The following is an 18,511-nucleotide window of genomic DNA, read 5'->3' as shown; positions in this document are numbered from 1 at the left end:
AAGACATTGCTGTCTCATTGATGAGTACCCTCATTTCTTATTATAATTAAAAGAAAAGGAAAAACATTTACGTTAAATTATAAACTCCAAAATGCACAATAATCCCATGTCCCAATTTAACTTGATCGTTATCTGGAAATGTCAAAGAGAGTCTTATAAACAGAAAAACATCGGTTTCTAAAACATGATATTATGTCCGGGTCAAGTGCACACTGTCTGGCTGATATAAACGTTGTGATAAATCTATGTTCGAACCGTATAATACCGTTTATCAAACTGGATATATAAATATGATAAACAACTACACAATTATCAAGTGGGCATTAAATACTTATATCTTAAAATTTTGAGTATCTTGAATAGCGATATCATTGATTTTATTTTGATGACAGACACTTTTACAAGATTATACAGGATTACACATCACCTAATAATGAATAATTATGCAAATAAATCCCCAGGCCTAGACGGACTTTCAGTAGAGTTTTATAGAGAATTTTGGGACAAATTAAAGAATTATGCAATTCAAAGCTTTAATTATTGCTATAAAAAAGGAATGTTATCTGAATCACAAAAAATAGGCCTAATTTCTTTAATATTTAAAAAAGGAGACCCCACTGAATTAGGTAATTACAGACCAATTACACTTTTGAATGTTGATGTTAAAATTATAGCATATACATTAGCCCAAAGATTAAAACCTCTGATGTCAAAAATTATCCACAGTGACCAAAATGGATACATTAAAAACCGTTATATAGGTTTTAATATACGTCAGATACAAGACATTATAGATCATGCAGAAAAGTTAAAAATAGATGGAGCTATACTTTTTTCTAGATTTCTCCAAAGCCTTTGATTCCCTAGAGTGGGAATTCATGTATCAATCACTAACAAAATTTGGTATTGAAAATTCTATGCTAAGATGGGTCAAAACCTTGTATGCAGATATCAAGGCATGTATCTCAAATAATGGATGGATCTCAAGCCCACTGAAATTTTTTAGAGGAATTCGTCAAGGATGTCCGTTAAGCGCCATTTTATTTGTCTTTGCAGTCGAAATATTAGCCTGTAGAATAAGAAACGACAATAATCTTAAGGGAATAAATATAAAGTTAGATGGAAAAACACACAGCCTCATAATAAGCCAGTTAGCTGATGATACTACATTGTTTCTCTGCTCTAAAGACGAAATCTCTCAGTCACTTAATATAATTGAAGTATTTGGTTCTTTATCAGGACTTATTTTAAATCGAAATAAAACTGAAGGATTAGGTTTCGGTAAATTAAAACACATTCAGGACAATTTTGAGAATATTAACTGGAGCAAAGAGACTGTTAAAAGCTTAGGTATTCACTTTGGATATAATAAATCTCAATGTATGAATTTAAACATAGAAAAACAACTTCACAAATCTGAAAAAATTCTTAACTCATGGAAAAAAAGAAAGTTAACAATGATCGGAAAAGTAACTGTTGTGAAATTTCTAGTTATACCAAATATAACATATCTAGCTTCTGTAACTGATATCGACAAAGATTCTCTATTTAAGTTTTAAAAAAATGATTTTTGAATTCATTTGGGACCATAAAAAAAAAAAATTAAAAGAAAAACAATTAAAAACCAATTGTTCAGAGAACAATTGAAGGTCTTTCCACTAGTAAAGATCTATTTTGATATTGATATAGGAAAATTCAGTTAATAATGTTAGTTCTTATGGCTTTATGATGTATTTATATGAATTTAAAGCGAAGGTCAAAATCTAGAACGTCCTATTAACCTATGACCTTGACCTCAATTTCAAGGTCACAGACCAAGGAACTCAAATCAAAAGACTATAGGTCTTATATATAGTTGGTTAATGAGTTATATCACCATAGGCGTATTTTTTAATACAAGAGGGGAGAAAACTCCTTTTACGTTCAACGTACCCTTGCAATCAAAATTTACATGTAACGACATGTCGCAACAAACAATTTAAGTAAAATAACTTGTCGTTATCTTATACAGTTTCTGAAAATAAGAGATAATAAGCCAAATTCAAAAATTAGAATATGACCTTGACCTTTGACCTTGACCTAATTTTCATTTTTTTGGACCAAGGACTTCAAATCAAAAGATCCTAGGTCTCTAGCACTTATGGTTTACAAGATAGAAATGAATATCACTTATATCAAATGCATAAGGGGAAATAACTCTCATATGGAGCGTTCATATCGCTTCGGTCAAAATAGGACAAATCATGCGAAGGATATAACGAGCAATTTTGTAAAATAAATTTGTCATAATATTTTACCGTTGCGAAGGAGTTGCGCTAACAAGGAAAACAGTGTTTGGGGAGATAACTCCTACAAAGAAAAATATTCGTTTACGCAGGGTAAATTTCAAAAGCGCATAAACTGTTCGATATCATATACCAAATATCTAAGCGACATATTGCGAAACAAATGTTTATCGCAAGAACAAAATTAGGCGGAAGAAAAAAAAATAATCAGAAGAAAAACAATAGGTCTTTCCACAGAAAAGTGGAAAGACCTAATTAACATGAAAATACTGAGGGAGGTCTTGGAATGATAGATATTGACAAGTTTATTGATGCAATAAAAATTAAATGGGTGAAAAGATTAATAGAAGGTGAACAGTCAAATTGGAAAATTATTCCCACATTATACTTTAATCAATATGGATCAAATTTTTTAATATTTCACATGAATCTGGATAATTTAAAATCAATAAATAAAAAAACAAAAACAACATCCCTTATTTTTACTTTGAAATACTTAAAACTTGGGTAAGATATGGCGGTGGTCAAACTAATAAGCCAGAAAACTTTAGAACCATCAGACAACAAATTATATGGGGTAATAAATACATAAAGTTAAATGGGCACAGTTTAGTTTTTAATCATTGGATAAAAGACAATATAATCTATGTAAATGACATAATTGATGACAAAGGTAGAATATCAAAAGAAAAAATACTCATTAAGTTAAAATGTAAAAGAAATTGGATTGCTGAAATAATACAAATAAGAAAGAGTATACCAAAGCATTGGAAAGATATATTACAAAAACAGAACTCATCAAAAACTATTGTTAAGTGTAAAAAACAACTATCATTAAAACAAGGCGCAATTATATATGATTTACAAAAAAATAATAATAAAGATATTTATGTAATTCTATCAAATGTAAGTAAAGAAATTCCTATAGGGTTTACAAAATGGCGGAAAGAACTAAATATAGATAAAAATCAACCAAAATTTAAATACACATTAAATTTTATTTTCAATTATTTAGAAGACAATAAATTAAAAATGATTCGATGGAAATTATTACATTATATATTACCTGTAGGTACACATCTTTTCACATGGAAAATCAAACACACCAATTTGTGTTCAGTGTGTGGGGTACCAGATACTTATCAACACAATTTCATGGAATGTACTTATTTTAAAGTTTTTTGGAATAAAATTTGTATTTTATTAAATAAGCTTTATATTGGTGAGCATATAGTTACTTTAAAACACTTAGTAGAAGGATATAAAATAGAAGAGGACTCATTAAATGATATTAATTATCTCTTGACAGTCATCTTATTCACTATACATAAATGCAATTGTATTTCAAATAATAAGATAAATCAAGTTAATGTCTATGAAATATTTAAACAAGAATATAAATACAGATATTATTTGATGGAGTATAGAAATAAAACAATAAGTAAGATGCTTAAAAATATTCAAAAATATATGTAATTGAAATGTATGATGAGTGAAAATGAATAGCTATGCTAGACTTTATATTGTACATGTATGTATGTTGTAGTTGTTGTTTTTTCATTTTTTGTATTTATAAACAAACAAAACAAGATACTTTATTTATTATACTTTTTAAAAACTAAAATGATTATAATTCAACACTGATTGGTTTTACACCAAATATCCTCAAGTAATTGTGTGTATCAGAGACAAATATGTGTATATATGTCTCTGTGTGTAAGTTGGTATTAAATCACATGTTAAAATCTTTATTCTTTCTATTATATTTCCAGATACATTTAAACTTTTTCACTCTAGATACATTTATTTTGTTTCTATGACAAAATTGCTAACGAATAGTATATAATATTACTTACCAAACAAGTTTTATCTACTGTATATGTTATATAATTAACACTTGAATAATTTAGTATACTTTACTGAGCTTTTCCCTGGAAATTCAGTAACTAATAACAGGGATACTCGGACTAACGCTGTAATCCGAGTAAATTGTTAAAACAGCAGATTTGTAATAAAAGATATTTTACTTGGAAAAAAAAAAAAAAAAAATTATGCAAATAGACAAAATTAGTATCTCGTTAAAAAGTTCTACACACAAAGTGAACTGTAATTTGCCTTCTGTATATCGTATTGAAAACAACACTGATAATATGATGTCCTTTAGTGTTAAGACGACAGCGTAAGTGTTCTGTAATTATTAATATTTGTTCGACCCAATTTACATTGCATAAACCTGACAACGTTAAGTTATGACCTCCTAATTTGCACACGCTATATAATATTTTTTACCCAAAGGAAGCTGTCTTGCTCACTTTTATCCGTATATTTAATTCAAGCTATACCATTGGACTAACTGTCATTAGACATTAAGGAATCTCTCTCATTGATAAAGTACCCTACAATATGATATTATGTGAAAATCAGGCTAAGAACAACAGTCATATCCTATTCAAAAAACAAACACATATCAAGTTGGATTATCAAGAAAATCTACCTTTTGAAATAGCCCTTTTTAGTATTTAGTCAAGTCCGGTAATAAACTATGACAACTTCTTGTCTGTGCTATGTGTATTTCTTTTGAATTTTCCTCTAAGTTCAGTATGTTTGTTATTTTCTTTTTACAATGGTTTAAAAGTATTTCACTCTGAAAATTATTTATGCGCGTAACTTAATTCATTATTTTCATTCGACTAGCATTTTACACGTTCACAGCTTATCAGTATTTCCAACTGTTGATCATTCATCAATCAATTAGAAAATAAAATTGATTTAATGCATATTCTATAATTGATATTATGTGTAAACTGGACTTATACTAAAATAAACTTAGACAAAATTAAAAAAAAACGTCGTCAGTTATTCGTCCGGTGTATACATCAATGAACTCTAAAATAGTGTGTTATTGATGAGAGTTATGTCTTTTCTATATTGTTATCTGATAGTAAGACAAGTAACATGTGTTTTCAGTAGAAGAATATCTACGGTACATGTTGTATCGATATGTTTTATATAACTTCAAATAGGAATGCAGTTCTGTTATAGTTTGTTACTAGAAGTATGTTTTTGGTTATATGAAAATAAATGGCTCGAGGATTTGAAATTCCGTATCTAGCTCCAATTAGTTCTTTCGCCTGCTTTCCATCTTTCGATATCACTACGATATTGTTTGATTCAAACCCAGCAACATAAACGTTTGAATAAGAATCCAAAGTGATGCCATATGGTTTTCTTAGCACTGAATCGGAATATTTCCATTGTACATTCCCATTGAAGTCGTAGCATACGACGGAATTATCATAACTGTTTGAATGGAAAATACTATTTTCATTTGAAGTAACGTAGTGTTTTGTTAACTTTTTGGGTACATTTCGCAGTATCCGGACGTTCGGTGTATTTTGATACGATTTGTTGAATATTATAAGACCATTGTTAGATGTACAACAAAGAAATGATTCATTGTGATAGCTTAACCCGTAAGAGAAGTCGTTTATATCGAATACTTGACGTGTTTCTGCTCGATTCGCATCAATAAGATATATCTTGTATGGGGGATTTCCACTACTTGACACAGCTACCGTATTTGCATCGACCATTGCAAGGTCATATCCAATCCCCGTCGTCACAGGATTAATACGTATTTCGGAATGGAATTCGCCGTTAGGACAAAATTTAAGCAGCTGATTCTTGTATTCTTGAACAAATAACATTTCTCCAGATTCTAACATTGTGCATCCTGTTAGACCATTGCGATTTAGGTTAATCGTACGTACAAGCCTGACGCTCATATTTTCAATCGATTTCACTCTAGAGATGGATTTAAACAATTGGGCAGATTTATCACATTTCCAAGAAAAGGAAACATGCTTCTCGCTGTTGTTCACCTTTGCATCACCAAATGTCTTTATTTCTTTCATAAACCCCTTTAACTTTTCATCAAAAACACAATCCATTGTCACATTGTTTAAGCTTCCATTATTGTTCAACATTTGAATGTTGATTTCGTTGTTTGAGACTTTTTCTTGGAATTCCTTTGTTCCCATGAAGATTTGTAAATTGGATCCTAAGAGTTTGACAGAATCAACATCTTCTTTAATTTCGTCTACTTTCTTTTTTTCATCCTCTAATTTTGCAATTATTTCATCTATTTTCTGACAATATTCATTCTCTATCCCTGATACTTCATCAAGTAATACTCCTTCTAAGTTATCCAAAACTGTATTTATTTCTTGACGCTTTTCTTTAATTTTTTCTACAATCACCCTCTTCTGTTCACGTAATTCTTTTATATTTCGATTTCGGTCCTTTATAGCGAAACTAATGTTATCACCCAGATCTTTTAGAACTTTTTCAACGTTAGCTAAAGCTGCTGATTGGCGTCCTAGTGATGGCTTAAGAAAATCTTCAATGAAAATAGTCTCCTTGCATTCCTTATGTCCTGATATCAAGCACAGTTTGCAGCAAAGAGAGTCATGAGATTTGCAATAAAATTCAAGGGAGCAGTCATGCTCCTCACAGGTATGCTTTATTTGCTTGATGAACGATGGTAATTTGTTATATTTGCCTATAGAGATGGTCTGGTGTGATTTTGACGATTTCGATATCTTATGATGATTTCCACAATCACCACAAAGAACCTCTTCACATTGTGGACATAATTCTTCCGCCAACTTATTTAGGTCCCTGATTAGGCAAATATCACAGAATGTTGCTATTTCCGTAGTGGCCATATTTGAATTTGTTCTGTAGTATTTAAGGTCAAAGATGGTGCCTCATAATATTCACCTCTCCAAATCTACCATCAACACTTTGATCCTATGAAAAAAATATAAAAACAGAAAATTCTGTTTACTAAAAAGCACAAATAAATGTTTCTTGGTAAAGCAACGCAACTGAAATGCCCAACTCTATTGTGTATGCCTATATATACCTAACAAGTCCGACAATTACTTAAGCTTACGTTGGAACAAAAGGAATTAACAAAACCAAATAAAAGTCCCACCTAAAAAATTGAGGTATTGAAAAATCATATGACCTAAGAGTAAATTAAACTGAGAAGTGCATGCAATGTTTTGTCTTAGACGATGTTTAAAATTTAAAAAGAAATAAAAGTAGCATCAGTGTTGGAAATTGAACAAAATGGAATACTTTAATTTCGCACGAAAGGTCATGCATGCATAACAAGAACAAGTTTACCGTATTGACAAGCCCGGTCTTGCTCCTTTTCATGGAAATTTTCTTTAACTTTTATTTGCATTTTTTAAATGAATTGTTATGATTTGAAGACCTATTTTAAACTGCTGTTGACTCAAACAGGACAGCTGATTTTGATTGGGGAATATTGAGCAATAATTGAGAAGTGAGAAGTTCAGATAATTGCACACACTGTGTGAAATTCTTTGATTTTTTGTAATTTTATTCAAATATAACAAAGAAGATGTGGTATGATTGCCAATGAGACAACTGTCCACAAGAGACCAAAATGACACAGACATCAACAACTATATGTTACCGTACGGACTTCAACAAAGAGAAAATCCCATACTACATAGTCAGATATAAAAGGCCCAGATATGACAATGTAAAACAATTCAAACAAGAAAACTAACGGCCTTATTTATGTAAAAACAAAATGAACGAAAAATAAATATGTAACACATAAACAAACGACAACATACAGGACTTGACTTGGTACAGGCACATACATGAATAATGATGCGGGGTTAAACATGTTAGCGGGTCCCAACCCTCCCCCTAACATGGAACAGTGGTATATGGTATAACAGTACAACATAAGAACGAACTATAAAAATCAGTTGAAAAAGGCTTAACTCATCAGATGGACAAAAAAAAGTGGACGTGGCCGGGTACTTGTAAAATTCTATTGCAGTTTAAAAATCAAATGAATAAAGCTATGCATATGTATCGAAACGCACAGCCGTTTTCCATGACGTTATCTCATTATGGATTCTTTATTACTCATTTGATACGTCAAGTTTTTACTTTAATGACGCTGACATTTGAAATACAAAGTCTTTGAAGCAGATACGTTTGAAATAGTTTTATATAAAAGAGAGAAAATGATAAACTAATCAGACGTCTTGTTTTTTAAACTTATATTTGATTCCTACACTTACATTTGAACTAGAATCAGACTTTGATACAGACTAAGGGTGTAATAAAGACCCATTCAAAAATGTGTGTTAGTACATATTCTTTATTATTTCAAGTTATTTTCAGTCATTCAACAAATACATTAAAAGTAGCTTATTTGATGGCCCAATTTTCTAATTGTAAAACTGTATAGGAATAGTATATACTCAGGTGCCAGATATATATAGTCAGCTTTTAAGATATAGGGTTGAAAAGAGCAATCCCCATTACACGAACAATTATGTAAGCGGAAAGGCACACGTATATCCTAAATTGATACGCATATATAATCTAATTACCAGATGAATTGTTTCCGCGTTTATTTCTATAAAATCAACAGACCATGTGTGGTTTGACTTGCGGTATCATGCACGCTTTGTTATCCGACCAAGAACACCATACTCTTACGTGTTGATATCTTTTGGTTCAATTCAAAATCATTCTGATAATTAATTGATGTGAACTTTGTCGTTTGTTTGTGTGGTTTGAAAGTTTTCTTTTTTTTCTCGTCTTTATATAGGCCGCCATACTTTGTGAACTGTTTGGTCTACGGGTGTGGTTTTGCGTGTACTCTTGTTATTGCTGGATTGAAAGTTTCAAAAATTAAATTTAAGGGCGGTTAATTGAAAAACAGATATGACCCATTATGAAATTCAGAATTTATAATTTTACTTGTTCTTACCTGATTGTAACATTATACAAATTATAGTTGATGTGTATCTTCATACATTTAAACTTTTCTATCTATACTTATAGATTTTACCTGTGAGTATACACGTACACATGTGTAATAGATTAGTACAAGTAGGACACATAAACATTTCATAAATATTTGGATATTTAACCGTCCCTCTATAGTCTACGTCGTTCACTACAATTCGACATGAAGAGAACAGCTAAATCATTCCGCTAACTAAGTTTATGTTAGTACCGTTTCTGGAAACTACTAAAAGGAATGTCGAAATCACGGAACGATTTTGATATTTTGAAACATAAAACGCTTTTAATTATTTAATCGATGTCCTCCTTGTCTGCTGGCTGGTTTTTCTGCGTTGTGTAAAAACGGTCTCCCCACAAACTGATGACATTAACCGTAGATTGTCTACTCAATCTCGTAATTACTGTTACGTGTACACAGTCTGTAAGTTAATCAACGCATAAAACAATGTTTTTATTTTCAATGAAAGCCACGTAATTTCAATCAATTGAAAACAATGAGGATTGATAAGTTGTGATATTTTCCATAACATTTTAGATTTGCTACTGCAGTACATATGTTTTATGATTAGTTAAGCGAATATACAAAAAAGAAGATGTGGTATGATTGCCAATGAGACAACTATCCACAAAAGACCAAAATGACACAGACATTAACAACTATAGGTCACCGTACGTAGTTTTATTCTGTCCGTCGAAGATATAATAGTTCAAATATTATTTCTAAAATCGATGCATTTTTTTTCGACATCGTTGAACTCTTCAACTGCTAATCCAACTTACAGAAATGGAAGTCTAAACATCACTCTTTTTGAAACCAAAACATCGACCCCATTAGGTCCGTTTGCCAACGTTGGCACGTCGTATGACTTCTTTCCCTTTATACTACAAAAACTAATACTATTATTTAACAGAATTTTCCCCTGTTTTGAAAAAGAAAGTTTAAAATAAAAACAGTTGCCTCCATTTCTTTTGAGTACACAATTAGGAATATATACTACACATTTATGATATACAAACATGTGACTTTGAGATGATGAACAGCAATACAATCGCTGTTTCATTCCGTTTTTGAGTTATTTGATGTGCATATCATGCATATACTGTGTTATGGATGGATACCTCATATCCTTTTTTTGAAAGAAATGATAAATGAATTTTTTTGAGAGAGAAAGCTTGCGGTAAAGTATTATGATTGGAACAGACTGGCCCGTTGAATACAAATATTTTCCTTAAATGTACATGTTATGAATCTCAAAGCTACAAAAGACATAACAAAACACCAAACTTTATAGATATATTAAAAGCAACAGCAGCTATAACAAGAGGCTCACACGAGCCTGAATCCTTCACCTGTATTGTTTTGCTTTAATTTTTCATCAAAGATTATTTTTGCTTTTCAATTCTTATACTGTTTACAGTTTATCTCATCTAAAATTATATTCAGGATAATAACCGAAAACTGCAAAATTTCCTTAAAATAATCAATGCAGGGGCAATAACTTACAAAATAGATACCTGATTTGGCTGATAATTTCAGGGCAGCTAATGAATACGTTAACGTCTACCTAATTTGCTTTAAATGTTTCAATTTTTGTGACATCCCCTTTTACAGACACATGATTATAGAGGATTAAACAAGATAGTTAAATAAATATGAAGATATGCAAACCTTATTGTCTCGTCATCAAATTGTCCACATTTCGTGAATTGTTCAAGTTTTTTGCTTTCTGTATGGTAATCATATAAAAACTGAAATGATATTTTCTACAAAACTTCCACTGCGTAAAACTGTCATTTGTAAGCCATTTCCTCCGAACTTCCACAAGATATTTTAAAATCATAATGCGACCAAGGAAGCTGTCTGAAGACACTTTGAGTATATTTTTTTAGAACCTATACTACAAAAAAAACTTGCTAACATGTAACTAATTAAATGGGCATTCAAAAAATCAGAATGTGAATATATATGTTCAAACTCTTTTAGGTCATTTTTTAGTAGCAATAAACAAAAAAACTATGTTAATTGGACACGCTTTGATACTATATATGCCCTTGAATTTTTACTAGATAACATTTTTGCTCGCTTTGGGGATTCCGTATATCGTCAGATTATCGGAATTCCAATGGGGACTAACTGTGCACCACTTATTGCGGACCTGTTTTTGTATTGTTATGAGTTACAATTTATGACAAAAATAAGAAAAGACCCATCGAAACAACATCTGATAAACAAATTTAATAATACTTTTAGATATTTGGATGATATTTTGGCTCTCAATAATGACGACTTCAGTATGTATATTAATGAAATTTATCCTGTTGAACTTACTTTAAATAAAGCTAATACTAACAATGACCACTGCCCTTTTCTCGATCTTGATATCTATATAACAAATGGAAAGCTGAATACTAAAATTTATGATAAAAGGGATGATTTTTCATTTCCTATCGTTAATTATCCGTTTTTAGATAGTGACGTTCCCTTGTCACCATCTTACGGTGTTTATATATATCAACTTGTACGATTCGCTCGTGTATGTAACAATGTTTTAGATTTTAACGAGAGAAATTTATGTATTACTGAAAAATTATTACACCAGGGTTTTCGATATCACAAACTAGTCAAAACATTTACTAAATTTTATCATCGGTATAAAGACAGCATTCGTAAATATAGCTCAAAATGCAGACTTCTAATACGTTCAGGTATTTCACATCCAATTTTTTATGGTAATATTCTTTATCAAGCACAAAGGTGTCAGTATTCACCTCAGAAACTTACAAAACCTTTGAATAGACTTATTAAGAAGGGATATAATTACGATACTGTTGTCAAGTCATTAAAGATTGCATATTTTGGCGTTAATATTGAGTCACTGATAAGGTCTTTGCATCGGAACTAAACACATTATTTTTAAGAACAGTTGTTGGCATGACACGGGTTATGTTCTTCTCATATATGTTATGATGGTATGATACTAAACCCCTAACGGGAAGGATTGTGCCTCATGTTCATATGATGAAATCATAATCTTTCAGTCAGTTTAATTGAAGTCTGGAGCTGGCATGTCAGTTAACTGCTAGTAGTCTGTTGTTATTTATGTATTATTGTCATTTTGTTTATTTTCTTTAGTTACATTTTCTGACATCAGACTCGGATTTCTCTTGAACTGAATTTTAATGTGCGTATTGTTATGCGTTTACTTTACTACATTGGTTAGAGGTATAGGGGGAGGGTTGAGATCTCACAAACATGTTTAACCCTGCCGCATTTTTGCGCCTGTCCCAAGTCAGGAGCCTCTGGCCTTTGTTAGTCTTGTATTATTTTAATTTTAGTTTCTTGTGTACAATTTGGAAATTAGTATGGCGTTCATTATCACTGGACTAGTATATATTTGTTTAGGGGCCAGCTGAAGGATGCCTCCGGGTGCGGGAATTTTTCGCTACATTGAAGACCTGTTGGTGACCCTCTGCTGTTGTTTTTTATTTGGTCGGGTTGTTGTCTCTTTGACACATTCCCCATTTCCATTCTCAATTTTAACCGTATATTTCATCTTAGCTATAAAATGGAACTACAGTCCAGGGTGTTAATATAAAAGGGCAATCCAATAACCGAAAATGAAGTACTTTACATTTAGCATGTGTAAATGAGGACAGAAACAACGGTCATAACTGTTCTGAAAGCTCGGATATACTAATAATGGATTATCAAGAAATGCCACTTTTTAATATTCACCGTGTCGCTATTAGGTTCTATCTTAGAAAACTTTTTTGTGTCAAGCTACGAAAACACATCTATGACAAATTTTGATATTTGATAAAAGGTTCAAAACTGTCTGGTTTGAAGTGTTTAGAATAGTTCAAACACGTGTCTCTTAAACAGTTTTATGCACAATACATTATTTGAATATGCTCATTCGACTACATTCGTTCACAATATTGTGACTTGAAAATACTTGACAGAAATAATACAACATATACTATTCAGTATGCCTCATATCTTTACCAATATTTAGAAAGTGACAATGAGGGAAGGTTGAAAACAAAACCTTACGACGGAAGATTTCAGCTTCTCAATTGTGAACTTTCCTTTTCTATGTAGCAACTTTCCAGCAGGGCCTGTATACGATTTATATATCTCCCAGTAAATTTGATATTCAACGGCTTGCATTTCCTTTCACGATTTCATTGGAAGAGGGATACTTCTCAGTAGGAATTATTAAACCCCTATTTCCAAGTGGTAAGGTTGAAATTATATCTACGAAAACATACCGGACGCCATAACTAGCTGATTGACCGTTATTGAATATCCATGTCACAGCTAATTGTTACCGGATTTGTACGACGTGTTGCTTATGTGGAGATGGATCTGCAACTGCAACTGCTGGGGTTCGTGTTACTCAGTCTTTAGCTTTCTATATTGTTTTGTCTGTACTATAGGTCCTATTTCTTTTATACCATGTGGTTGTCAGTACATTTTCGACGCATGCGTTTTAATTCTCTGTTGAGTCGTTCCCCCTCTCTTTTGTTGACATGTACACAATTAAGAAGGTAACCATCGTTTACAAATAACGGTTGACCATTTACCAAAAAAGAAAGATAATTTATTCATTTCATGCGTATTTTTGAATGAATATATGTGTAACATGGACTAATGTTTACTAAAATTGCAGTACACAAATAACGTTGTGAACAATTGGTCTTGCTTATACATCAATGAACTCCCAAAATATTGTTTCAATCTGTAAGTTTGAATTTATGCATTGTCTATTCTTCATTTGATCAGGTAGGAAACCTGTGCGTCCAGTAGGGTTATATTGATTGTGTTAAGCTGTTTTATGAAACGTCATATAGGAAGGCAACTCCGTTATAGTTAGTGACAAGAAGTATGCTTTTGTTTTTTTCAAAATAAAGGGCGTGAGGATTTGAAATTCCGTCCCTAGACCCAACTAGTTCTTTGGCTTGCTTGCCATCTTTTGATATCACTACGATATTGTTCGATTCAGAACCAGCAACATAAACGTTGTTTTTATGATCTAAGGTGATTCCGTGAGGACGTTTTAGCAACGAATCGGTATATTTCCATTGTACCTGTCCACTGAAATCGTAACATATGACAGTACTATCATTACAGTTTGAATGAAAAATGTTATTTTCATTTGAAGTTACGTAGGAATCTTGTACAAATCGTGGTGCATTAGGCAGTATTCGGACATTTTTCAAATTTTGATGCAATCTGTCAAATATTTTAATGCCTTTGTTAAAAGTGCAACACATAATTGAACCATTGTGATGGCTAAAGCCGTAACAGTAGTCACCTGTATCGAATACTTGACGCAATTTTTCACTTTCCATATCAAAGAAGTAAATCTTGTAGCCATTTCCTCCACTTGATACAGCTACCGTGTTAGAATCAACCACTGAAAGGTCATATCCAATGTTGCTTATTTTAGGTTCGATGCATGATTCGGAAAGAAATTCCCTTGTTTGACTATAACTAAGAAGCTTATTTTTGTACATTGGTAGAAAGAACAAGTTTCCAGTTTCTGACATGGCACATCCAGAAATACCATCGTAATCTATGGTTATTTTACGTACTAGCCTGACACGTAAGTTTTCAATTGATTTCTCCAATGGAGTAGATCTAAATATTTGTGCAGATTTATTACTTTTCCATGAAAAGGAAACATGCTTTTCACAATTTTCCACCTTTATATTACCAAATGTCTTCAACTCGTTGACTAATCCGTTAAGTTTTTCGTTAAACGTAGATACCATTTTTAAGTTTTCAAAGCTCCCATTGTCATATAAAAGCTGAACACTCAGTTCATTGGTAGAAACCTTTTCCTGGAATGTCTTCGATCCTATAAAGATTTGTATATTGGTAGCAAACCGTTTTACAGATTCAATATCTTTTTGAATTTCGTCTACTTTCTTTTTTTCCTCATTCAATTTTGCAATCACGTCCTCTATTTGTTTACTGTATTCTTTTTCAATTACAGATGCATTTTCTTGTAATGCTTTCTCTAAATTGTCTAAAAGTATATCAATTTCTTGACGTTTTTCCTTAATTTGTTTTGCAATCACTTGTTTTTGGTCACGTAATTCAGTCAAATTTCGACTCCTGTCCTTTATAGCGGAAGAAATGTTTATTTCCAGATCTTTCAAAACTTTTTCAATGTTATCCAATGCTACGGATGGGTGTCCTTTGGATGACGTAAGAAAATCTTCTATAAATATGATTTCCTTGCATTCTTTGTGATCTGATATCGAACAAATTTTGCAGCAAAGAGAGTCATGAGATTTGCAATAGAATTCAAGTATGCAGGCGTGCTCCTGGCAATTATGGCTAATTTGCTTGAAGAAGGATGGCAATTTGTTATATTTGTCTATAGAGATGGTCTGATGTGATTTTGATAATTTTGATATCTTATGATGGTCTCGACAGTCTACACAATGAGCCTCTTCACACTGTGGACAGTAATCTTCTGCTGACTTGTTGAGGTCCCTGTGTTGGCAAATGTCGCAAAATGGTGTATTGTCGTTCGTGGCCATTCCTATAAATAGTTTGTCTCTGTTGGGGTCCTATATTGCGACATGTAATACTCTACACTTTAAATCTAGCAAAAAATATAAATATAGAAAAATATACTCATTAAAGAGAAAAACATATGTTTCTTGTAGATGCTATGATAATCGTAAAACTGATCAATAATAAAATGTGTGCTGGTTAACACTTTCCCCTGTGTAATCATTTATAAAATTTAAGATAAGTAACTTGAGAGTAATTATAAAAAGAAGATATGGTATGATTGCCATTCAGACGACTTTTCACAACAGACCCCATGACACATACATTAACATATATAGGTCACCGTTCAACTGTCACAAATGAGCAAAACAAATACCGCATAGTCAGCTATAAAAGGCCTTGAAATGACAAATGTAATACAATTCAAACATGTTAGCTAGCGCTCAACCCTCCCCTAGCCTTAAACAGTAGTGTAACAGTACCACATACATGTAGACGTGGAAGGTAACTAGTGTATCCCAACCCCCAAAAGACACTTATTACTTATCTGACAGTACTCCCGTGTACTAACAAGTAGTTAGAAGAACTATTTAAACAACCATGAATTTATGACTAAATTATCAATCAGTGCACATCCAACATCCAATTGATTCAGTATAAAGACGTCATAAAAGTGAGAGAACAAACATGACAGTGTGCAATACCAAGATATATGTATCGACAGATTGAAGAGCCATGAATGTGCATATTATGTAGATAACAATACTATTGATTTTGCGTTTAATTTTACCGATACAAAATTGATATTACTAAGTAATATCAATAAAACAGTATTCAAAAATCTAATTACAGGGTTGCATTGGTAACCTTTTAGATTATATCAAAGACATAAAAAAAAATGTGATCGAAGCGCAAATACATTTGTAAGTTTAACCAAAGAGTTGCACTGTAACGTTTTTTTTAATATTTAAACCATTTCTTTAGTTTTCAAATGTACAAACTCAGGATGGTTCAGTTTCAATTCGGATGACGGATAAAGTATGAATAGCAAGAGATACTACTCCATTCGGAAATCTTTTTGCAATTCATATTATTCCTTCGGTTAATTTTTTTCCTTTGATTTGCATAATGGCAAAACACTGTATTCAATTGTTTTAAAATATGACTTTTATGTATAGTTTTCAAAACGATTTAGGTAAGTACGGGTGTATGTGACGTCATCTGGATTTTGTATTGTTATGCTTTTATACCTTTTAGATGAAAATGCATTAAAACGTTTAAAAAATAATGCATTTAAATATTAAAATAAATGCCTTTAAACATTTAAATAAAATGCCTTTAAAGACTTTAAAAATAAAATCCTTTAAACATTTAAAAAAGAAGGCCTTTAAAGACTTAAAAAAAAACGCCTTTAAACTTTTAAAAAAGAAAGCCTTTAAACATTTAAAAAAAATGCCTTTAAACATTTAAAAAACTTTTTTTTCAAAATAAACTGCATATTTTTCTAAAATTTGGACTAATAATTCAACATTTTTAAGTCTTTAATTAAACTACGTCCACAGAAATTTGATAAACATAAGTCAACATTTCTATGACAACAGCAACGTATTGTTGTTCGTATCATTATTGTTTAAACGTCAAAGTTTATTAGCAGGCACATGAATAGTATTAAATGACTCTCCTCATCAAAGCGAGAGGGTTAGCGCTATAAAACCAGGTTTAATCCACCATTTTCTACATTTGAAAATGCCTGTACCAAGTCAGGAATATGACAGATCTTGTCCATTCGTTTTTGATGCGTTTTGTTATTTGATTTTGCCATGTGATTATGGACTTTCCGAATTGATTTTCCTCTGGGTTCAGTATTTTTGTGATTTTACTTTTCCCCGTTTATTTTATTATACAGACATCTACCTCTTTAATAACGGTGCGGTTTTAAATGTATATATGTCTACAGCATGTAAAACACATATAAACGTAAGTATCTAATGTACACATATGTTATCCGAACAATTTCACAAACGGCATACTCATATTATTATTAGGTCCTGTGTATCACCCAAGTAATCGTTATATTTTTCGTTTTAAAGATATTCGAATGATGATGCACTAAGGTTTAACTTGTTAACCAAAAATATAACCTAAATAATATATATGGTTTTTTTTAAACACCATCAAACTGTGTGTACTGTTTTCTTTATATATATGTATATAGTTACATGTATGTGTTGTATTTTTTCCTGGTTGGTACAGTTCTTAAAATGATCTGACGTGTTGCACAAATGCAAATCAAACACAGATATCGACCATTAAGTTCGGATATTGATACAAATTTTCTTACCTGCTTGTAACTTTGTCGGACTTTGAGCTGTTGTGTACCTTCATAGATTTAAACTACACTATCTACGATTGTTGATTTTACATGTTGTGGTTTCATATGCATATGTGTATAAACAATCAATACGAAGTAGGTCATATAGTTTTTGAAAAATGTTTTAGATATTTGGTGTCTCTCTTTTTCATGTCCATTAATACAATTTTCACTATTGTCTGTAGGTGAATTCTCATACATTCTTTTATACATAATTAATTTGTTTGCATCTTCTATGAGATTAAATGAAAAGGAACCTAACAATATATCCAACGTGCAATTGATTTAATCAAATCAAATAATCTATGTCCTGCCATGGCTTACTTTCGAGGTGCATATGTTCGACGATACAATAATGACATGGGTGTATGTAACCTGGAATCCTGATGTAATGTTTTTGATTTTGCTAAGCTTCAATTATATTATAAGTCCGCTTTGGCATTGAGAATATTG

At 31.5% G+C, this 18,511-nt stretch overlaps 2 protein-coding genes across 2 annotated transcripts; both read right to left on the bottom strand.

The window, feature by feature from the left end:
* Positions 1 to 4,328: 4,328 nt before the first annotated feature.
* LOC139503762 (E3 ubiquitin-protein ligase TRIM56-like) lies at positions 4,329 to 9,205 on the bottom strand. Its single transcript, XM_071293638.1, has 2 exons — positions 9,118 to 9,205; positions 4,329 to 7,097 (listed from the first exon to the last, which is right to left on the bottom strand). The coding sequence occupies exon 2, from the start codon at positions 7,010 to 7,012 to the stop codon at positions 5,291 to 5,293; it is 1,722 nt and encodes a 573-aa protein (XP_071149739.1). The 5' UTR covers positions 7,013 to 7,097; positions 9,118 to 9,205; the 3' UTR covers positions 4,329 to 5,290.
* A 3,833-nt stretch (positions 9,206 to 13,038) lies between these two features.
* On the bottom strand, positions 13,039 to 18,105 carry LOC139503761 (putative leucine-rich repeat-containing protein DDB_G0290503). Its single transcript, XM_071293637.1, has 2 exons — positions 18,029 to 18,105; positions 13,039 to 15,775 (listed from the first exon to the last, which is right to left on the bottom strand). The coding sequence occupies exon 2, from the start codon at positions 15,708 to 15,710 to the stop codon at positions 13,992 to 13,994; it is 1,719 nt and encodes a 572-aa protein (XP_071149738.1). The 5' UTR covers positions 15,711 to 15,775; positions 18,029 to 18,105; the 3' UTR covers positions 13,039 to 13,991.
* Between the last annotated feature and the right edge of the window lie 406 nt (positions 18,106 to 18,511).

This window comes from Mytilus edulis, chromosome 14 (genome assembly GCF_963676685.1).
Source record: "Mytilus edulis chromosome 14, xbMytEdul2.2, whole genome shotgun sequence".
NCBI lineage: Eukaryota > Metazoa > Mollusca > Bivalvia > Mytilida > Mytilidae > Mytilus > Mytilus edulis.
This window is presented reverse-complemented; position numbering and strand designations above follow the sequence as displayed.

What these genes read in the sequence shown, in the direction of transcription:
- LOC139503762 (XM_071293638.1), bottom strand. Translation starts at nt 7,012, where the DNA reads ATGGCCACTACGGAAATAGCAACATTCTGTGATATTTGCCTAATCAGG.
- LOC139503761 (XM_071293637.1), bottom strand. Translation starts at nt 15,710, where the DNA reads ATGGCCACGAACGACAATACACCATTTTGCGACATTTGCCAACACAGG.